Source organism: Mytilus trossulus, chromosome 7 (genome assembly GCF_036588685.1).
Source record: "Mytilus trossulus isolate FHL-02 chromosome 7, PNRI_Mtr1.1.1.hap1, whole genome shotgun sequence".
Classification (NCBI taxonomy): Eukaryota; Metazoa; Mollusca; class Bivalvia; order Mytilida; family Mytilidae; genus Mytilus; species Mytilus trossulus.
In genome coordinates this window covers 26,674,020-26,697,451 of record NC_086379.1, presented here as the reverse complement: position 1 = coordinate 26,697,451, position 23,432 = coordinate 26,674,020, and the positions used below count along the sequence as shown (strand labels likewise).

Below are 23,432 nucleotides of genomic sequence, written 5' to 3'. Positions count from 1 at the left end.
TGGAGATCTTTGCTAGCCAAGGGTTACGATGCAGAGAGTAGGGGAGTGGATCACAAACCTTGGGTAGCATAGATGTCCTACCCTTAATATAGATCATATTGAAAATTATAAATTATAAAAGGATGCAGATTATGAAACCCTCTGTATTAGAAAATCACATTTATAAAACCTATAAATTTTCAACAAAAATTCCATTATTATACGACTGCAAAATTTGAAAAAATTTTCGTCGTATATTGCTATCACATTGGCGTCGTCGTTGTCCGAATACTTTTAGTTTTCGCACTCTAACTTTAGTAAAAGTGAATAGAAATCTATGAAATTTTAACACAAGGTTTATGACCACAAAAGGAAGGTTGGTATTGATTTTGGGAGTTTTGGTCCTTACATTTTAGGAATTGGCCAAAAAGGGCCCAAATAAGCATTTTCTTGGTTTTCGCACTATAACTTTAGTTTAAGTTAAAAGAAATCTATGAAATTTTGACACAAGGTTTATGACCACAAAAGAAAGGTTGGGAGTGATTTTGGGAGTTTTGGTTTCAACAGTTTAGGAATTAGGGGCCAAAAAGGGCCCAAATAAGCATTATTCTTGGTTTTTGCACAATAACGTTAGTTTAAGAAAATAGAAATCAATGAAATTTAAACACAATGTTTATGACCACAAAAGGAAGATTGGTATTGATTTTGGGAGTTTAGATCCCAACAGTTTAGGAATTAGGGGCCAAAAAGGGACCCAAATAAGCATTTTTCTTGGTTTTTCGCACCATAACGTTAGTATAAGTTAAAAGAAATGTATGAAATTTAAACACAAGGTTTATGACCATAAAAGGAAGGTTGGTATTGATTTTGGGAGTTTTGGTCCCAACAGTTTAGGAATAAGGGGCCCAAAGGGTCCAAAATTAAACTTTGTTTGATTTCATCAAAATTGAATAATTGGGGTTCTTTGATATGCCGAATCTAACTGTGTATGTAGATTCTTAACTTTTGGTCCCGTTTTCAAATTGGTCTAAATTAAGGTCCAAAGGGTCCAAAATTAAACTTAGTTTGATTTTGACAAAAAATGAATCGTTTGGGTTCTTTGATATGCTGAATCTAAAAATGTACTTAGATTCTTGATTATTGGCCCAGTTTACAAGTTGGTCCAAATCGGGGTCCAAAATTAAACTTTGTTTGATTTCATCAAAAATTGAATAAATGGGGTTCTTTGATATGCCAAATCTAACTGTGTATATAAAGATTCTTCATTTTTGGTCCTGTTTTCATATTGGTCTACATTAAAATCCAAAGGGTCCAAAATTAAACTTAGTTTGATTTTAACAAAAATTGAAATCTTGGGGTTCTTTGATATGCTGAATCCAAACATGTACTTAGATTTTTGATTATGGGCCCAGTTTTCAAGTTGGTCCAAATCAGGATCTAAAATTATTATATTAAGTATTGTGCAATAGCAAGTCTTTTCAATTGCACAGTATTGCGCAATGGCAAGAAATATCTAATTGCACAATATTGTGAAATAGCAATTTTTTTTTAATTAGAGTTATCTTTTTTTGTCCAGAATAGTAAGCAAGAAATATCTAATTGTACAATATTGTGCAATAGCAAGAATTTTTTTTAATTGGAGTTATCTTTCTTTGTCCAGAATAAAGTTAATTCTTTGTTATATATAATATACAATGTAAACGAGTCTAAATTGAAAACTATTCACTTTTTACTACCAACTGATAAATTAAAATAATCTTTACCATTCAGTGATAACAAGCAGTTTTTTTACATCTTAATATTTTATGATGTATTTAAATGAGTAGTTATTGTTGCATACTCCATTAGAAATTTAAATTGAGATTAGTTTTAGAATAACAATGAATAAGGGAAAGGGGGATGTGATTAAAAAAATTGGGTTCAATTTTTCTCATTTGAAATTTCATAAATAAAATGAAAATTTCTTCAAACATTTTTTTGAGAGGATTAATATTCAACAGCATAGTGAATTGCTCTAAGAGAAAACAAAAATTTTAAGTTCATTAGAACACATTCATTCTGTGTCAGAAACCTATGCTGTGTCAACTATTTAATCACAATCCAAATTTAGAGCTGAATCCAGCTTGAATGTTGTGTCCATACTTGCCCCAACCGTTCAGGGTTCAACCTCTGCGGTCGTATAAAGCTACGCCCTGCGGAGCATCTGGTTTTTCTTTAGTTTCTGAAATTAGTTACAGAAATCAGAAAATGACCAATGATATGTTATAAGTTATATGCCATTCATCGTCTGTTTATGAATTTTGTATGGTCAGATACTAATACCTTATAATTTAACTCAAAGATGAAGTGGTCATCGCGATATAGAAGATGATTTCCAACTTATAAATAAATAGCTATGCTTCATTATGAGATGAACCATTTATCAAGCTATGTCTAAATAATGAACTTTGTGTGACAGATATATTGGAGGGCTAAGGAATTTGACTTCCGCTTCTATACTTGCATATGAATAATACATTCTATTCTCGATGCAGACAACTTTGAAACCCTGATAACTATTGATGTTATTATTCGCAGGATACCAAATATTGTAGAATTCTAGGGTATATGTAATTGTGAACCATGAATTTAAATGTTCAATGAACTACGATTTTATTTGAGGTAAAACAAAGAAATCCACTGTTCATGAAAATACCAACTATTTTTCTGCAATCTAAGAAAAACTGGTTTTCACAAAAAAATATGAATACAGGACATCAAAGCAATTTGATAGGCATTATTATTCCTGTGTCTCAGGCACAGATACTGTATAAGATTTTTTACATCTTTAGTTTTGGTAGTTTCATGGAGTAGGTTCACTTTTATAAAAAAAAATACAGTTTATCATGTATTGTAGAACTCATATGTCCCTTTTAGAAAGACACAATTTGAAATGGTACTTGGAAAAAAATGTTTTCAGATTCCACTAACAGAAATAATCCAAATCATTTCAGTTAAGCCAATAATCTTTTTTTTTTAATTTTTAGATGAAGGCAGGAATGCAGTTGATTCATTTGATGGAATGGCTAAGCTGTTGTCTCTTCTGAAGTCAAAGATAAAGAGTGAAGAGGAGGGAGCAGACAGACTCCGTACCATAGCTTGTGGATTTCTACTTAATCTTACTAATACACATGGTAAACTCACATAAAACTTTGATGATCCATACATAAGACACATAACACATTATCTAAGGTAGTTAATTGCTCCCCGATAGGCTGATTGGGGCCAATGCTGAAGATAAGCTTTCTGACCTTACCTAACTCATTATATATCTTCTGTGATAGTCAAAACTCTTCCCTGTGTGTGTGTCCATCCTTCTTTTTTAGCTCACCTGGCCCAAAGGGCCAAGTGAGCTTTTCTCATCACTTGGCGTCCGTAGTCTGTTGTCATTGTCTGTCGTCGTTAACTTTTACAAAAATCTTCTCCTCTGAAACTACTGGGCCAAATTAAACCAAACTTGGCCACAATAATCATTGGGGTATCTAGTTTTAAAAATGTGTCAGGTAACCCCGCCAACCAACCAAGATGGCCGCCATGGCTAAAAATAGAACACAGGGGTGAAATGCCGTTTTTGGCTTATAACTCAAAAACCAAAGCTTTTAGAGCAAATTGTTTATCAGGTCAAGATCTATCTGATAAGAAATTTTCAGATGATCGGACAACCTGTTGTGGGGTTGCTGTCCCTAAATTGGAAATTTTAAGGAAATTTTACTGTTTTTGGTTATTATCTTGAATATTATTATAGATAGAGATGACTGAAATGGTCAGTTGACCCCTTTAGGAGTTATTGCCCTTTATAGTCCATTTTTAACCATTTTACCTAAATCTTAGTAATCTTTTACAAAAATCTTCTCCTCTAAAACTACTGGGTCAAATTTAACTTAACTTGGCCAAAATCTTCATTGGGGTATCTAGTTTAAAAAATATGTCTGGTGACCACACCAACCAACCAAACTGGCTGCCACCGCTAAAAATAGAACATAGGGGTAAAATGCAGTTTTTGGCGTATAACTAAAAATCCAAAGCATTTAGAGCAAACCTGACTGAGTTAAATTGTTTATCAGGTCAAGATCTATCTACCCTGAAATTTTCAGATGAATCGGACAACCCGTTGTTGGGTTGCTGCCCCTGATTTGGTAATTTTAAGGAAATTTTGCTGTTTTCGTTATTATTTTGAATATTATTATAGATAAAGATAAACTGTACACAGCAATAATGTTCAGCAAAGTAAGATTTACAAATAACTCATCATGGCTGAAATGGTCAGTTGACCCATTTAGGAGTTATTGCCCTTTATAGTCAATTTTTAATCATTTTCATAAACTTTGTAAATTTTTACTAACATTTTCCACTGAAACTACTGGTCCAGGTTCATTATAGAATAGTAATAATTGTAGGCAGCAATGATGTTCAATACAACACACATCACCATCACCAAAACACAATTTTGTCATGTTACCATCTGCGCCCTTTGTTGTTTAATATTCACATAGACCAATAGTCATAAAATTTTTGAAAATATTTTACACTGTAATTACTGGGCCAAATTCATTATAGATACAGATAATTGTAGCAACAAGAATGTTCAATAAAGTAAGATCTACAAACACATCACCATCACCAAAACACAATTTTGTCATGAATTTATCTGTGTCCATTGATTGATATGTACATAGACCAAAGGTGAGGGACACAGGCTCTTCAGAGTCTCTAGTTTTGTATTCATGTTTTCTATTTTTATTTCTATTTCTATTTTCTCATTGGCACTCACACCACATCTTCCTATATCTATTTCTATAACTGTAAATTCTGCATTGTAAGTATCAGAACCCTAGCTTTGAATGGAAGTTTTACATTTTTCAAATAAGCAGTTTAAAGATATCTTTGGATTTTATATTCAAAAATTTTCTCATGTATAATTCTAGTTTCTGCAATAGCTTTGTTCATATGAAGTTTGGTGTACTTAATCAAGTATTATAGAATCTGCAGACTTTGCTTTATTCTGACATGACCCCATCACCTATAATACAAGGATATACATGTCATCCAGTATAAATAGTATACATTCTATTTTTGATTGATATACTTACATACTGCTACAGTTATACAGGGTTATAGAAAACTTGCTGAACTCATCAAATTCATGAATCAGAAAAAAACATCTTCATTTTGAAATTTCTGGCAAGCACAAAAAACATGAGATTTCATTTTATGTTAGATTTAAGAAAAGAACACAATACAAAAACTTAACATTTGATTACAAAATTTGCATTGTTTAACTAACAGAATCTTAGATTTATGCTCCCAAGCCATTCACCTTTGGGCACTCAATATCATAGCAAACTGAACAACTAGAATATGACCTTTGAGATTTTTTGTCTAACCTTCTAAATTAATTATTTTTTGGGATTTTTTGGGGTGTTAGGTGTGGGGTAGTTAGGCCACAGTTTTTTAATTTGTTGGTTTACGGATTTTCTCCATGAAAAAGTCGGGTCGGTCGGTCGGGATAAAAATTAAAAAAAATCTTTCAAGACAGAAAAATCTCGAGAAAAATATGTATTATGCAAAATATATATAAATATATATTTCACCTTTCTAATAATATGTTTGTCATGCTATTTTGCCATCATCTATTAAACTTTAGTTGAAACATTATTACTCAGCTGTCATAAACATCGACAACATTTTCTAATACTTTCCTGTAAAAAGGGGGGTGCACGGACATTGACGATATTAAATCGTTATTTCACAAAAACAAAAAAACAGATTTGTGTAGCTCTTAATCAATTCCAGAAAACTTAGTGATATTGATCTCCAACCACGAAAACTGATAAAAAAAATTTGTAAAAACGTTGTATGAAAAAAAATTTCAACACATGTGTCAAAAGCATAAAAGACTCGTCCACTGGAAAAACAAGAATGTCGGGTTAATCAGTTGTCATGAATTCACGTTTTTTATTTTCTAATTGGACGATTTTTTTTTATTATCTATGAAACAAGAAAATTTCAAATGATTTGTTAATATTCAGTAAATTAACTTGATGTCTTGTACTTCCACCTGTCCACATTTGGACAAGTCTATTTCTATGAAATGATGCATCTTACGGACTGATGACAAAGAAGGGAAACGAACCTATTGTGTAATTGGTTTTAAACAGGTTTCTTTCCGCAAAAGTATATACAACAGAAAGTATTATCAATTATATTAGTAATTAATGCATTTGATTTCATAAAAAAGCATAATTTAATTATTTTTCAGGGACAATGCATTTGTTAGGGTCGGCGGGAATAAAAAAGCATGACAAGTCAATTTTATTTTTATTCATGAAACCGGCAAAATCGGGTCGGCGGATCCGTAAACCAACAAATTAAAAATTCCTGGCCTTATGGTCATAATACATCATACATGTATTGGGATTTATTGGTTGTTTCAAATACTTTGACGGGGTCTTAGACTACTTGCATTAAAGCAACATACATTTTGTTCATTGAAGATCAGCAAAAACATAATATGCTAGCTAGTATATAAAACGAATAACAAAATGGTCTGTCCTAATTATATCTACAATAATACGTTTAAGAACTGACAACTTAGTATACCAATAAGTAGTACTAAGCATTACCATTGATTCTTATCAGAACATATTACCTGTATAGTACTTTGAATTGAGCATACATTCATCAGTCATGTGCCTACTGCAATTCTTTGTTGTATAGTCCTTTCCAGAAAATAATGTATTTTAATTCTGTGTAAAATAAAAAGCCAGGAATTTATAGTTTCAGTTTAAAGTTGTGTAGATTTAAAATAGACAATATTAAAAAATATATTTTATTTTATTTGACCCTTTTACTTTATATTCATTTTCAGTTTCTAAAAGCAAATAGCAAAATGCACATAACACTTAGACTATAAGTAAACAAATTTGAAGTACCGACGGGCTAATTGCAATTAAAATTATATATTAGTCACAGTTATGTTAGGAACAGAGACCAAAATAGGTACACTTATAATAGAATTACAAAAGTTCCATAGGGCACAAAATAGTAAAAGGTATTAATTTTTGTTGAGCTTGCAACTTAAGTTGCAGGAAGCTCGACATAGGGATAGCGATCCAGCGGCTCAGCTGCGTTAGCTAGCTTCATAAAAGCTTTATATTTTAGAAAGTTGAAGACATGGATGCTTTATACTTTGTATATAGATGCCTCATTTTACTACATGTAGTTTCAGTCAGTCACATGTCCAATGTCCTTGACCTCATTTTCATTGTTCAGTGACTGTTACAAAAAAATTGAAGATTTTTTGTAGTGTTCAATTTTCTCTTATTATAAGTAATGGGATAACTATATTTTGTTAGGCTTAAATACTTGCAAGGTTCTCATGCCCTTCAGACAGTTTTTACTTGACCTCGACCTCATTTCATGGATCAGTGAACAAGGTTAAGTTTTGGTGGTCAAGTCCATATCTCAGATACTATAAGCAAAAGGGCTAGTATATTTTGTGTATGGAAGGACTGTAAGGTGTACATGTCCAACTGGCTTCTGTCACCTGACCTTGACCTCATTTTCATGGTTCAGTGGTTATAGTTAAGTTTTTGTGTTTTGGTCGATTTTTCTCATACTTTATGCAATAGGTCTACTATATTTGTTGTATGGAATGATTGTAAGATGTCATCTGACCTTGACCTAATTTTCATGGTTTAGTGGTCAAAGTTAAGTTTTTAAGTTTTGTTCTTTTTATCCAATATTATTTGCCAAAGGTCAACTATATTTGGTGTATGGAAATATATTATGATCTATATATCAGTCCCCCAGGTTTTATTTGACCATGACCTCAATTTCAGGGTTCATTGCACATTGTTTAGTTTTTGGTTTTTTGTCTATTTTTCTTAAACTTTAAGTAATAGGTCAACTATATTTGTTGTATGGAAGCACTCAACATGATGAATAAGAAAAAATTTAATTGAGAAAACTTTCGGTAGGCTACTGGGTCTGATGATGTTCATCATATACCAAACTGTATCTATTATATGTGACTGCCACAATAATTTTAAAAGAGCAATCTATATAAATACAAAAGAGAAAATTTAAAATGTTCAAACCTGCAGTTACCTATTTATTTTTAGAGAGTCTCCAAGAGCGAGCTTTAGAGGAAGGAGTATTAGACATGTTAGAACAATATATATCCTATCATCTGTCTGATAGATCTTTATGTAATATGGTTCTCCTCACAGTCAGTAGCTTTGCTGATTCAGGTAAGATAAACTTTGCATAAGGTAAGCCTCCTCACAGTAAGTAAGTTTGCAGATAAGTATTCTAGATCTGTGTCACATGGGTCTCCTCTAAGTCAGTAGCTATCCTTTCATGTAAGGTTAGCTCTATGTATGCATGTGTGTCCTGACAGTCATCAGCTAAGTTGATTCATGTTAGTTCTCCATAGCATTGTATTCTGTAGTAGTATTACAGATTCCATATACCGGTAGGTTTGTTCTATAAATTAAAAAAAAGAAGATGTGGTATGATTGCCAATGAGACAACTATCCACAAAAGACCAAAATGACACAGACATTAACAACTATAGCTCACCGTATGGCCTTCAACAATGAGCAAAGCCCATAACACATAGTCAGCATGGTTCTCCTATTTAGCTATGGTATGTTTGGTATAGCTTGGTCCTTTTAGGTTACTTTGCTAGGTTAGTTTTATGTAGATAGTATGGTTTGTTTAGTAAAGCATGGTCCTTCTAAGTGACTTTGCTAGGTTTGTTCTATGTAGATAGTTTGGTTTGCATCATTGGCCTTGCTGATTCAGGGAAGGTTTCCTTTGTAAACCATGTTTTTCCTCAGTAGCTTCCTGATTCTTCGTCCTAGTTCTCAGTGGGCTTGCTGATTCCAGGAAGGTTTGCTTTGTAAAGCATGGTTTTCCTCAGTAGCTTCCTGATTCAGACAAAGATTTGCCCAGTATATATTATTTCTAAGTGGTCTTGCTGATTCCAGGAAGGATTGCTTTGTAAAGCATGGTTCTCATCAGTAGCTTCCTTATTCAGACCAGCTTTCCCCAGTATATATTAGTTCTCAGTGGGCTTGCTGATTCCAGGAAGGTTTGCTTTGTAAAGCATGGTTCTCGTCAGTAGCTTCCTGATTCAGACAAAGATTTGCCAGTATAGATTATTTCCTTGTAGGCTTGCTGATTCAGGGAATGCTAACTCAGTGACATTGGTTCTCCTCCATAGCTTTTCTGGTTCAGATAAGGTTTGCTCAAGATATCTTAACATTGTTCTCCTCGGTATCTATAGTTATCAAAGTTACCAGGATTATAATTAGTACGCCAGTTTTATCTATCATTGTTGGGGTAAAGTAAAGTTATACACAGATATCATTATGGGTGATTTTCTTAATCTAGTTAGATAAACTTTAGATTTCCTTTCTGTTGAAAGCTATGATTTTTTTTGCGACTCTAAGTATGGTTATTAGTTGTGAATCTGGTAATTTAATGACATGATCCTCCTTATATTAGTTACACATAGCTTGTTTCTTTCTGATTCTGGTTAAGTTTATGTAAAGTTGTGCTCCAGAGGCGGATTAGGGGGGAGGGGGGGGGGGGTCCTTTTGGGGAAAAAAATTGGTTGCTTATATAGGGAATCATTGAAGCGTGACTGGAGAAGGCCCCCTCTTAGGTCAGTCAGTGGGCTCCCACTTATAAAAATTTCTGGATCCGCCAATGTGTTTGCATTCTATAGCTTTGCTGTCACAGGTAAGATTAGCACTGCATAAAATGGCAGTCAGTTTTTTAGATTGCTTACCCACCCACATAAGTTTGTATCTCTACTTATCATGATTCTCATTGTCAGTAGGTTTCCTAATTAAAGAAAGTTTAACTGTGTAACAGGATTCTGTCAGTTAGTTTGTTTGGTCAGAGAAATAAACTGTCAGGAAAGCTTTGAAGCAGATTCTAAAAGATCTGCAGAAAAATGAATCATGCTGATGTTTCTATTTTGTAAAAGAAGGATTCTTTTCAGTCTATTGATAGATGCAACAAGGAAGTAAAACAGCTTGCTTTCATCTACAAAAAAAACTGGTTAAAGATGATACAATCAAATCATGCTTCTGACATGCATAGTCTGTCTGTTTGATAACAAGAATTATTTTTGAATGCAAAGGGTAATTTTTCATTTTACCTGTATACAGAATATGATAAGATTTTGAGATTTTAAGATTTTATCTGATAAACAGATGAAAAGAAGTGATAAATGTTTTCCTGTAGGTTCACCTTTTGAGTGCTTTGAAACATTGCTTTTCTATCTTTTCAGGTATTTTTTTCTTAAAAATATGTGATATAGATATAGGAAGATGTGGTGTGAGTGCCAATGAGACAACTCTCCATCCAAATAACAATTTAAAAATTAAACCATTATAGGTTAAAGTACGGCCTTCAACACGGAGCCTTGGCTCACACCGAACAACAAGCTATAAAGGGCCCCAAAATTACTAGTGTAAAACCAACGGTCTAATCTATATAAACAAAACGAGAAACGAGAAACACGTATATATTACATAAACAAACGACAACTACTGTACATCAGATTCCTGACTTAGGACAGGTGCAAACATTTGCAGCGGGATTAAACGTTTTAATGGGCCCAAACCTTCTCCCTTTTTCTGAAACAATAGCATAACATCACAACATATAAAAACATACAATAAAATATCAATTAGCAGACTTAACTCAATCAAAAAACGTATGATTACACAAAGAACGAATAAATTTGATCTGCGATATCTGAATACAAATGCACAGTTAATTAAATATTAAGAGACAAACAGTCATGACCAAAAGGCTATCAAACAAATTCAAACACACTGAGAAATATTTAACCAATCAATGTTCACTTTAGAAAAAAAACGTTTTTTTATAATCTTGATATGCACATTTTAAAACTTACCTATGATGCTTGTCTTACAGTGTCAAGAAGTTTCTAATAAGAAGGCTTTCTTTGTCACTTTACATCTCAAGAAAAAAATTTAAAGCAGTTAAACAAATTGAAATGTTCTTTTTGGTAATTCTACTTACTACAGTTCTTCATTGTTACTAGTACTATAAAAAAGAAGGTTAAAGATCTCTGAAATTATAATGTTTGGTCTAAATGAATAAAGCAAATTTTTGGATCACCAACTTCAACATTAGGTTGGTCACTTGCTGTATTTAGAAAATGTGTTGGAATTGATGTTTGTATGATTAAATTGTTGGTGTAAAAAGTAAAAACACAAAAATACTGAACTCTGAGGAAAATTCAAAAAGGAAAATCCAAAATCAAAAGTCCAAACACATCAAACAAATGGATAACAACTGTCATATTCCTGATTTTGCTCATGCTAGCAAAAAGTAAAAGAAGTCATGAAGTTTTTATAATATCACCCCATAAATGATTAGAAACTTATTGACAAATTGACTACAATATTAATAACTCCTTAATGCAGTTTTATCGTCCTGAACATGCATGAAATATTTGCCACTGGACTTTAAGCAACCAACAAAAACATAAATGCATTTTTTTGGGAGAAGATGAATTTCAAGAAAAACAAAACAAATAAACAATGGAATTCCTGTGTTGTAACCAAACATTGCTACAATATTTCTAAGGTCAACCATTCAGGGTCAATATTTACATAGGGGGAATGTAGGGTCATCGAAGGTTTCTCTAATTAGTGAAAATGTAGTTTTACAGACCATGATACAGTTGTTCCTATTGAGATATTAGATTACATTGTCAGAAGGTGGCATTTAGTTTTCTTCCGTTATGATCACATTTGAGCTAAGATTTTAACTTCCAGTAATAATTTTACATCTCTGAGAGCTGTTATGATTTCAAGATGTGCATATTAAAGATTCAGAGATGTTTTATTGACAAATCATTGGTTATCTTCATGTGTTTTTTAGAGAATTCAATTTATTATATTTTTGAAGACATATGGTTATACTTGTGTTCAATGATTAAACTGATGTAATTTCTGTGTAAACAACAGAAGTAAGATGTTCATTTGGCGTAGAGATTTAGTTTTTTTATTCTGTTATTTCCTGTTTGAAAAGTACTTTTATTCTGTTTCAAGCCTGATAAATGTTCAGTAGATTTATGATAATGCTTTATTTATAGGAGTTGTTTGTCACAATATATCTGTAAGTCCGTCTAAACCCTTTACCAGATTTAAATGAAACCTCTCAAAGATGTATTGCAAATAAACATGTCTTCAGGATTGATTTAACTTCTGGATGTTTGAGAAATTGTCCTGATGACAACATTTGCCCATTTAAAAGACTAGTCTAAATAATTAGGATGTCTAGCAAGGCTATTTTTTTTTCTGGGAAGCATTCATAGAGGGAGTTCCAGGGGGAAAAATAGCTTTGCAAGATGTCAAAATTAATTGGACTAGTCCCAGACTACCCTATCTAGTCTATATTATTTAAGGTGGTACCCAACACTTTCACTAAAATTAATTTGTCACGTTTAATTTTCATAAAATTTTGACAAAGTATTTACTTTGACCCTTTGACAAAAATATAAAAAATTCAAAAACTTTGAACCACCCATTTTATCAGAAAAATTACACTGGTTATATAGCAGTTTGACAAAATCTAGTTTTGATCATTGAGAAGCTTAATATTCCCTTAACAGCACAACGTAATTCCACCGTTTAGCTGATTTTACAGAGTTATCTCCCTGAAGTGTTAGGTACCACCTTAAGATCTTTTCAAAGTATTACTAGAATCTGGTAATAAATGATCCATATTTAGTCTTCTTAAAGCACTTTTTCATGATCAAACATGTAATCCTTAGTTGACTAATTTTGGTAAGAAGTTAATTGATTTGTATTGGCATCATGCTTATAAATCATCAATATCTTTCCAGAAGTGAGTAGAGACAGATTAGTAAAGTCTACCCTATGTAGTACTATTGTCAACCTGTTACAGTCAGATAATGATGGAGCCCATACAGATACTATACTAGATATGTTGATCAACATGTCAGAATGGGGTAAGTCCTTGTATTAACATGTCAGAATGGGGTAAGTCCTTGTATTAATTCAATAGACATGTCAGAATGGGGTAAGTCCTTGTATTAATTTAATTGACATCTCAGAATGGGGTAAATCCTTGTATTAATTCAATAGACATGTCAGAATGGGGTAAGTCCTTGTATTAATTCAATAGACATGTCAGAATGGGGTAAGTCCTTGTATTAATTCAATAGACATGTCAGAATGGGGTAAGTCCTTGGAAATAGTTCAATTGACATGTCAAAATGGGGTAAGTCCTTGTATTAATTCAATTGACATGTCAGAATGGGGTAAGTCCTTGTATTAATTCAATTGGCATGTCAGAATGGGGTAAGTCCTTGTATTAATTCAATTGGCATGTCAGAATGGGGTAAGTCCTTGTATTAATTCAATTGGCATGTCAGAATGGGGTAAGTCCTTGTTTTAATTCAATTGACATGTATAACTACATTTTTTGGTTCAACTTGTATTAGAATCTCTGAAATCTGTGGGTGTCAGTTAACAAAATGTTGCTTTACTGCCAGTGCAGTGTAAATATCAAATGCTTTTATTATATTTAAACTCACAAGTTACAGTTTAGTCCTAGTTGACAATAAATTATACATAACTTTTATGGATTCGATACAATTTAGAGCATGACATGTTGTCTGAACACCAGTCTACTATTTGAGACTACTGTAAACCAATTTATTTTCGCGGATACTTTATTTCGCGTTTTACCCAATCTTGACTACTTCACGGCTATTCAATTTCACGATTTTCTGATTTACTTGATGAAGTTTAATAAGGAAAGATCCAAGGTTTACATATTCGTGACGATAACGGATTTATATTCGTGTTATTTTTCTACTCGCGAAAGTCGCGAAAATAAATTGCTCCCGAAAATAAGTTGGTTTACAGTATGTTGCCATCTAGATTCCTCCAGCTGTTGTCTTTGGTTTACTGTTTAATTGATGTATATCACACATTTCCTTACGTTAAAATGCATTCACTCCACCAGATCTCAAGGTTAATTTAAAATGGAAATGTAATAGGTTAAAGTTTTGGTCTCAGGTAGAAATGGTCACATCAACATGAAACTAGGTACACATGTTCATAATAAAGTGAACTATTTAATATGAATGCTAAATTAGAATTTTTAACCAGATTTCATGGTTAACCTGAATATAGAAATGAAATAATTTTAGCAGGCATTCTGTCCTGTGAATAAAATTGAGAATGGAAATGGGGAATGTGTCAAAGAGACAACAACCTGACCTTAGAAAAAAACAACAGCAAGAAGGTCACCAACAGGTCTTCAATGTAGCAAGAAATTCCCGCACCCGGAGGCATCCTTCAGCTGGCCCCTAAACAAATATATACTAGTTAATGCATATTCTTGTTTAGGTTAGAAATTTCTTGAAAAAATAGAAACATGGTGGAATTGACTTTTATGACAACTGGTCGTTATGGTTTTGTGATTTACTCCGTTGATGAATAACTGATGATTTAGTTGTATCTAAAACTCCTTCAGTGAACAGAAGATCTTACATCATTTGATACTTGCATTGCTTTTTCATTTCAGATGAGATCAAGGACTTATTGGCAGAGACAAATTTAAGCAATCACCTGATCAGGATTATCCAATCAAAGACTGGCAAATTAGACACTGAAAGTCAACAGACAATCAAAATGGCATCTGATTTGCTAGTTCTATTGCTCACTGGTGGTAAATACTTTGGAAGTCATAGTATTGAGGAATCTTTTTAAGAAACTTTTTATTTTTATTTTTTATGCCCCAACTAGGGAATTATATTTTTTATCTGTGTGTCCGTTTTTCTGATCATCTGTCTGTCCGTCTTTTACCTCCAGGTTAAAGTTTTCAGTCAAGGTAACTTTAAAATTGTACACATGTTCCCTATGATAAGATCTATTCAAATTTGATATTTTACCCCAATTTTACGGTTCAATGAACATAGAAAATGAAAGTGCAAGTAGGGCATCTGTGTACTATGGACACATTCTTGTTTGTCTGTTCTTTCGTTTATGAATATCACAGAGTTCCAATCAAAATTATAAGGTTCCTCTACATTTCCCAACACAATGTGAGAGATTTGTTCAAAAAAGGATTTTATTTAGTCATATTTATGGCGCTCCAGTCATGCTTCAATAATTCCATATATAATCAACCAAATTATTCCCACAAAAGCCCAGAGCCCCCCTGGATCTGCCTATAGATACCATCATATTCTCTTGTTATCTCTAATGTTCAATGTTTTTGGTGCTGTTTTATATACATTTGTAAGATTGCAAGACAATCATTTTAAGAACTGATGGAAACTCAAGTTACCAGACTGAATCACTGACTTTTTCCAAACAATGGACTAACTCAGTTATCCCATTTCCATAGATTGAGTTTAAATTGTCAATATGTAAATGATTTAAAGTAGACTGTAGCACCTATGCTGAGTTATTTGAAGCAACTGTCATACAAGTGAGAGGTTTAGCTAGCTATAAAACCAGGTTCAATCCACCTTTTTCTACATAAAAAACATGTCTGTTGTATGTCAGGAATATGACAGATGGTATTCATTTGTTTGATGTGTTTGAGCTTTTGATTTTGCCATTTGATAATGTTCTTTCTGTGTTGAATTTTTCTCAGAGTTCATTTTACTTTTTACCTGTACAGAAATGTGTGACCAGCTACCAACAAGACCTAACATCCTAGGCCCTATTCATATTTAATGAAATAATTTACTTTTGAAACATAAAAACTAAGATTCTTAAATTTTAAAAGCAGTTCACAAATAACAGCACGTACAGAGTTAATGCATGACATATGTGCACTTCTTTACTTTTAATTTACTGTTAAAAAACCCAGAATGTATTGATCTAAAGATTGCATCTTACTTGGCAGTAGAAAACATCTATATTGCGTAACTATGCTTCTTATTTTAATTGTTTTGGCAACTTAAAGATTGAAAACTGATAACTTTTCATTTCACAAAAATGATTTCACTGAGAATTGCCAAGAATTTAATGATGCACTTATGTTTACTCATTGTTTGAAATACAAAAATAATCTTGAATTGTATTTATATAAGTCCTTGAACATAATATCAAATTCAATACTGAAATTTGAATGGTATTAAAATACTTTCAAATTATTATTATTCATATCACATTCAAAGTTAATGCATTCTATTTATCATTCTAATATGACGTTCTTCTATAGCTTTGGGTACAAAGCCATGTTCTAATTTGAATAGAACATGGGCTGCACGTGATTGAAATTGCAATGTCACATGAATTTTGAACGCCAGAGATCAAAATGGACATTTTTGTTGGTGTTGCTCGTTAGGAAATTAGATAAAAAAATTCTAAAAGTAAAGTTTAAATGTTTCTGTTCTTTTTTTATTGATAAACTGTTGATTTTTCCGTAACGCTTTTGTTCATCAAATCAAAATGGCGACATTTCGAGCATCTACAATAGGTCCGCTTTCGAAGTACAAAAGTATAAAATATTCCTATTAGAATCTAAATAATTCTATCATGCCATGCTCTATGCTCATTTTAACATGGGTAGTTATTTTTGTAAACATTTAATACCTCGCTAACGCTCGGTATTAAGATGTTAACAAATATAATGCCTACCCATGTTAAAATGAGCATAGAGCATGGCATGATAGAATTATTTCTTAATTTAAAAAAAGTTTTAGATACCAAACTGAAGGGTATTAAAAATTCCAAAAAAAACTGACAACACCATGGCAAAAAATGAAAAAAACAAAAAAAATTGAACAAGTCAAAACAATTGATCATCTTAAGAAATGAAATTAAATAGTGTTATATTTTTCAGACAAGAGCATGGAAGCATTATTTAAGAATAGTGAAGGTCCAGTATTTTATGAGATTGTCAAGTGGTTAGACAGTGATGTTGACCATCTAAGGTTATCCGGAGCTCTGGCTGTAGGAAATTTTGCAAGAAATGGTATTGTATAATATTCCACAGCAAATTGTCATTGAATATAAAAAAAGATGTGGTGTGATTGCCAATGAGACACATCTTCACAAGAGCCCAAATGACACTGAATTAACAATTTTATTATTGAGTTTAGCTCTGTCTTAGTTTGATACCACATAAAAAGATTGATTGATTGTTAACTGCTTAATGTCCAAGATCAAAGTAACCATAAGTACAAGATCAAAGTAACCATAAGTACAATACCAAAGTAACAAGATCAAAGTAACCATAAGTACAATATCAAAGTAACAAGATCAAAGTAACCATAAGTACATGATCAAAGTAACCATAAGTACAAGATCAAAGTAACCATAAGTACAAGATTAAAGTAACCATAAGTACAAGATCAAAGTAACCATAAGTACAAGATCAAAGTAACCATAAGTACAAGATCAAAGTAACCATAAGTACAAGATCAAAGTAACCATAAGTACAAGATCAAAGTAACCATAAGTACATGATCAAAGTAACCATAAGTACAAGATCAAAGTAACCATAAGTACAAGATCAAAGTTACCATAGGTACAAGATCAAAGTAACCATAAGTACAAGATCAAAGTAACCATAAGTACAAGATCAAAGTAACCATAAGTACAAGATCAAAGTAACCATAAGTACAAAATCAAAGTAACAAGATCAAAGTAACCATAAGTACAATATCAAAGTAACCATAAGTACAAGATCAAAGTAACCATAAGTATAAGATCAAAGTAACCATAAGTACAATATCAAAGTAACCATAAGTACAAGATCAAAGTAACCATAAGTACAATATCAAAGTAACAAGATCAAAGTAACCATAAGTACAATATCAAAGTAACAAGATCAAAGTAACCATAAGTACAAGATCAAAGTAACCATAAGTACAAGATCAAAGTAACCATAAGTACAAGATCAAAGTAACCATAAGTACAAGATCAAAGTAACCATAAGTACAATATCAAAGTAACCATAAGTACAAGATCAAAGTAACCATAAGTACAATATCAAAGTTACCATAAGTACATGATCAAAGTAACCATAAGTACAATAGGTAGGTCATGTAAAAGAGGCTGTCCCAACACTTTCACTAAAATTAATTTGGCTCTTTTAATTTTCATAAAATTTTGTCAAAGTACATACTCTAACAAAAATATAAAAATTTTAAAAATTTTTAACCAACCCTTTTGTCAAAAAAATTACACTGTATATAGCAATTTCACAAACACTAATTTTGATCATTGAGAAGCTTTGTATTCCTTTTACAACACAACATTATTAAAACGTTTAGCTGACTTTACAGAAATATCTCCCTGTAGTGTTAGGTGCCACCTTAATATTAGATATGGACAGAATATAAACATTAAACAAAGAACATGTCAACTCTATAGCTAGCAGTTGGGTTGCTATGTCTTTAACTTTAATCCTAAATCTCCCTTTGTTACTTTTCAAATAGCACAAAAATAAGACAAATAATAAGTCTATGACAAAGTAAATACAAATATGGAACTGTCATTTACTGTAAATTCAGAAATTAATGCCAGGTTTTTATTATTGAGAAAAATGCAACAGAGTTGTAAATGCAATAATTTAAACTCCCATTTTGAAATATTTTATTTGAATTAAACAGAATTTTTCTCAAAATCTTAAAAATTTAAATCGCATTAAAGTCTAAAATGACAAAATTGCAGTAATAAATGCACGCAATAATTTCTGAATTTACAGTATAAGGAAATACAAATGAATTGGATGTGGGGTAAATTTACTTGATACAACTGCAGTTTTTAAGTCTCTTTCAGGCATGCTTTTTACAGCAACATCATTCTTCCAAGTAAAAATAAACCCATAAATTGCTACATATCAAGTCAGTGTTAACAACAGATAGTTTAAAGTATCTGGTTCTACAGCTTTTTCATTTTATTATAGATATCTCTGGCAAATATAAAATTTATAGTATATCATGTTTATATTTTATACTCACAGATGATCACTGTCGAAAGCTGGTAGAGGAAGGAGTTTTAGACAAATTATTATCTGTACTTAAAAATTCTGATGAGGAACAAATAACACTACGGCATGCTATACTTAGTGCTCTTAGAAACCTAGCCATTCCAGGTGGGTATATATTTATATATAAGATAAAGGGGAGGATGGGGAGATGTAGGGAAAATCTTTGCAATGTAACACTATGTTACACTTTTTAGTGCTCTAAAAAAATTTAGCCACTTCAAGTGGGATATAAAATGTACAATAAAGGTGGATGGCAGCAGTGGCGGATCCAGCCATTTTAAAAAGGGGTGGTTCCCAACTCAGAGTAAAGGGGGGGTCCAACTATATGCTCCCATTCAAATGCATTAATCGTCCCAAAAAAGGGAGGTTCTAACCCCTGGAAACCTCCATGTCAAATCAACATTTCCTATAGACAACTTGTGAAAAATCACATTAACATACACAGACTCTAATACAGAAAATTTGGATCAGATTGTTTTTTATGCCCCAGCTGCTAATGGAACTAGGCAAAAGATTTGCACTTGTCTTTATGGTCGCTCATCAATATCTCCATAGTTGGTTTTCCTTCTCTAGCTTAAAATTTGTTCAACCAAAGTAATGAAATTTAAACACAAATGTATATGACCACCAAAAACAGATCAAATTTGATTTTGGGTGATGTGAATCACATCTTGTGTTGTGTACCTTTATATATGAAAAAATTGCGGAATTTGTCATTCCACACAGAATTTGTCATTCCACACTCTTACTTTACTCAGCCTGAACCAAATGTTTATGGAACTTGCACACAATTCTTATTGCCACCAAACGCTTTTTTCTAATTTGTGTGGGGTCACCTTTCTCAAGTTATGTCCCTTTATAAATGTAAATTACCACATTTTTTCTGTTATTCACAGTTTTCCATTATCAACAAAGATTCTATGAGAGAATATCTTCAAAGTTTGCATGTACATTATTATTAAAAAATATACACACAGACTTTTGTCGAGCCTGCAACTTTTGTTGCAGAAAGCTTGACATAGTGATAGTGATCAGGCTGCAGCGGCGGCGTTAGCTAACTTTTTAAAAGCTTTATATTTAAGAAGGTGGAAGACCTGGATGCTTCATACTTTGTATATAGATGCCTCATGTTACGAAGTTTCCGTCAGTCACATGTCAAATGTCCTTGACCTCATTTTCATGGTTCAGTGATCACTTAAAAAAAAAGTTCAGATTTTTTGTAATGTTGAATTCTCTCTAATTATAAGTAATAGGATAATTATATTTGGTATGTGCGTACCTTGCAAGGTCCTCATGCCCGTCAGACAGTTTTCACTTGACCTCGACCTCATTTCATGGATCAGTGAACAAAGTTAAGTTTTGGTGGTCAAGTCCATATCTCAGATACTATAAGCAATAGGACTAGTATATTCGGTGTATGGAAGGACTGTAAGGTGTTCATGTCCAACTGGCAGGTGTCATCCGGCCTTTACCTCATTTTCATGGTTCAGTGGTTATAGTTAAGTTTTTGTGTTTTGGTCTGTTTTTCTCATACTTTATGCAATAGATCTACTATATTTGTTGTATGGAATGATTGTAAGGTGTACATGTCATCTTACCTGGACCTCATTTTCATGGTTGAGTGGTCTAAGTTAAGTTTTTGAGTTTTGGTCTTTTTATCTAATACTATATGTCATAGGTCAACTATATTTGGTGTATGGAAATATTTTTTGATCTATATGTCAGTTGCACAGGTTTTATTTGACCTCAACCTCATTTTCACAGTTCATTTCTCAGTGTTAATTTTTTGTGTTTTGGTCTATTTTTCTCAAACTATAAGTAATAGGTCAACTATATTTGTTGTATGGAAGCATCATTATTATAATTTGTTAGCTGTACATGTCTGCCTGGCATGGTTCATCTGACCTTGATCTCATTTTCATGGTTCATTGGTCTTTGTTTAGTTATCTTGGTTAATGTTAAGTTTATGTGACAGTTTTTAATAAAGCTTTATACTCAGGACTATCAACATAATATCAATGATTAGTAAAGAAGGCGTTTGCACTCTTGTCAATTTAACAGTAAAAGGTTAGCACTTTTATATATTTTTTTTAGTGATCAATTATTTTAAATACAAATATGAATTAATCTTTGTTTTCAGTATCTAACAAGCAGTTATTGGTACAATGTGGTGTGTTAGAAGCTGTAATGATTTTAACATCTTCAAATGCGATGGCTGTAATCTTCAAATTATTAGGGGTACTTAGGATGCTTGTTGATGGCCAAGGTAATTTATTAGAAACTTAGCTTGGAATTTTAAAAAAAATCCTTATTTTATGGTGAATATGTGGTTTACTTATGTAATTATAAGTCACATATTTAGTTTTTTCTATCCATAACTATCATAAGTACGAAATTTTTTATATAATATTGAAAAGTTGCTTAAGGTGGTACCTAACACTACAGGGAGATTACTCTGTAAAGTTAACGTTTTAATTACGTTGTGTTGTAAAAGAAATATTAAGCTTCTCAATGATCAAAATTGGTGTTTTGTCAAACTGCTATATAACCAGTGTAATTTTTCTGACAAAACTGTTTGTTCAAAATTTTTGAAATTTTTATATTTTTGTCAAAATGTCAAAGTAAATACTTTGACAAAATTAATTTTAGTGAAAGTGTTGGGTACCACCTTAAATGAATTTATAATGATTATCTTTCTGAGAGGTGTGAAATTGTATCTTTACCTATATAAAACACTAAATGTAAAAGACAAACTTTTCACACTAACGTTACAGATCCTAACCTTGTGACGCTATTAGTAGCCATATCATTTGTTAGAATTATCTAAGAACTCCACAGGACAGATATCGGGCATCTAAGGCTATTGATAGGACAGGTTGACTGTTTTAAAATAGTTTTTATACGACCGCAAATTTTGAAAAAAATTTCGTCGTATATTGCTATCACGTTGGCGTCGTCGTCTGCGTCCTAATACTTTTGGTTTTCGCACTCTAACTTTAGTAAAAGTGAATAGAAATCTATGAAATTTTCACACAAGGTATATGACCATAAAAGGAAGGTTGGTATTGATTTTGGGAGTTTTGGTCCCAACATTTTAGGAAATAGGGGCCAAAGGGCCCAAATAAGCATTTTCTTGGTTTTCGCACTATAACTTTAGTTTAAGTTAATAGAAATCTATGAAATTTTGACACAAGGTTTATGACCACAAAAGAAAGGTTGGGATTGATTTTGGGAGTTTTGGTTTCAACAGTTTAGGAATAAGGGGCCAAAAAAGGGCCCAAATAAGCATTATTCTTGGTTTTTGCACAATAACTTTAGTTTAAGTAAATAGAAATCAATGAAATTTGAACACAATGTTTATGACCACAAAAGGAAGATTGGTATTGATTTTGGGGGTTTAGGTCCCAACAGTTTAGGAATTAGGGGCCAAAAAGGGACCCAAATAAGCATTTTTCTTGGTTTTTTCGCAACATAACATTAATAGAAATCTATGAAATTTAAACACAAGGTTTATGACAATAAAAGGAAGGTTGGTATTGATTTTTGGAGTTTTGGTCCCAACAGTTTAGGAAACCCCAAAGGGTCCAAAATAAAACTATGTTTGATTTCATCAAAATTGAATAATTGGGGTTCTTTGATATGCCGAATCTAACTGTGTATGTAGATTCTTAACTTTTGGTCATGTTTTCAAATTGGTCTACATTAAGGTCCAAAGGGTCCAAAATTAAACTTAGTTTGATTTTGACAAAAAATGAATCGGTTGGGTTCTTTGATATGTTGAATCTAAAAATGTACTTAGATTCTTGATTATTGGCCCAGTTTTCAAGTTGGTCCAAATCTGGGTCCAAAATTAAACTTTATTTGATTTCATCAAAAATTGAATAAATGGGGTTCTTTGATATGCCAAATCTAACTGTGTATGTAGATTCTTCATTTTTGGTCCCGTTTTCAAATTGGCCTACATTAAGGTCTAAAGGGTCCATAATTAAACTAAGTTTGATTTTAACAAAAATTAAATTCTTGGGCCTCTTTGATATGCTTAATCTAAACATGTACTTAGATTTTTGATTATGGGCCCAGTTTTCAAGTTGGTCCAAATCAGGATCTAAAATTATTATATTAAGTATTGTGCAATAGCAAGTCTTTTCAATTGCACAGTATTGTGCAATAGCAAGTCTTTTCAATTGCACAGTATTGTGCAATGGCAAGAAATATCTAATTTCACAATATTGTGAAATAGCAATTTTTTTTTTTAATTAGAGTTATCTTTCTTTGTCCAGAATAGTAAGCAAGAAATATCTTATTGCAAGAATTTTTTTTAATTGGAGTTATCTTTCTTTGTCCAGAATCAACTTTAATCTTTGTTATATACA

General features: G+C 32.1%; 1 protein-coding gene across 1 annotated transcript in view; it reads left to right on the top strand.

Moving 5' to 3' along the window:
- LOC134724855 (rap1 GTPase-GDP dissociation stimulator 1-B-like) overlaps positions 1 to 23,432 on the top strand; it is a 64,713-nt gene that overhangs the window by 26,601 nt on the left and 14,680 nt on the right. Inside the window, exons 5-11 of the mRNA XM_063588161.1 lie at positions 3,006 to 3,152; positions 8,142 to 8,270; positions 12,920 to 13,045; positions 14,632 to 14,775; positions 16,906 to 17,037; positions 19,033 to 19,164; positions 21,200 to 21,325. Coding sequence (XP_063444231.1) covers positions 3,006 to 3,152; positions 8,142 to 8,270; positions 12,920 to 13,045; positions 14,632 to 14,775; positions 16,906 to 17,037; positions 19,033 to 19,164; positions 21,200 to 21,325 — 936 coding nt within the window. The remainder of the gene's footprint in view (positions 1 to 3,005; positions 3,153 to 8,141; positions 8,271 to 12,919; positions 13,046 to 14,631; positions 14,776 to 16,905; positions 17,038 to 19,032; positions 19,165 to 21,199; positions 21,326 to 23,432) is intronic.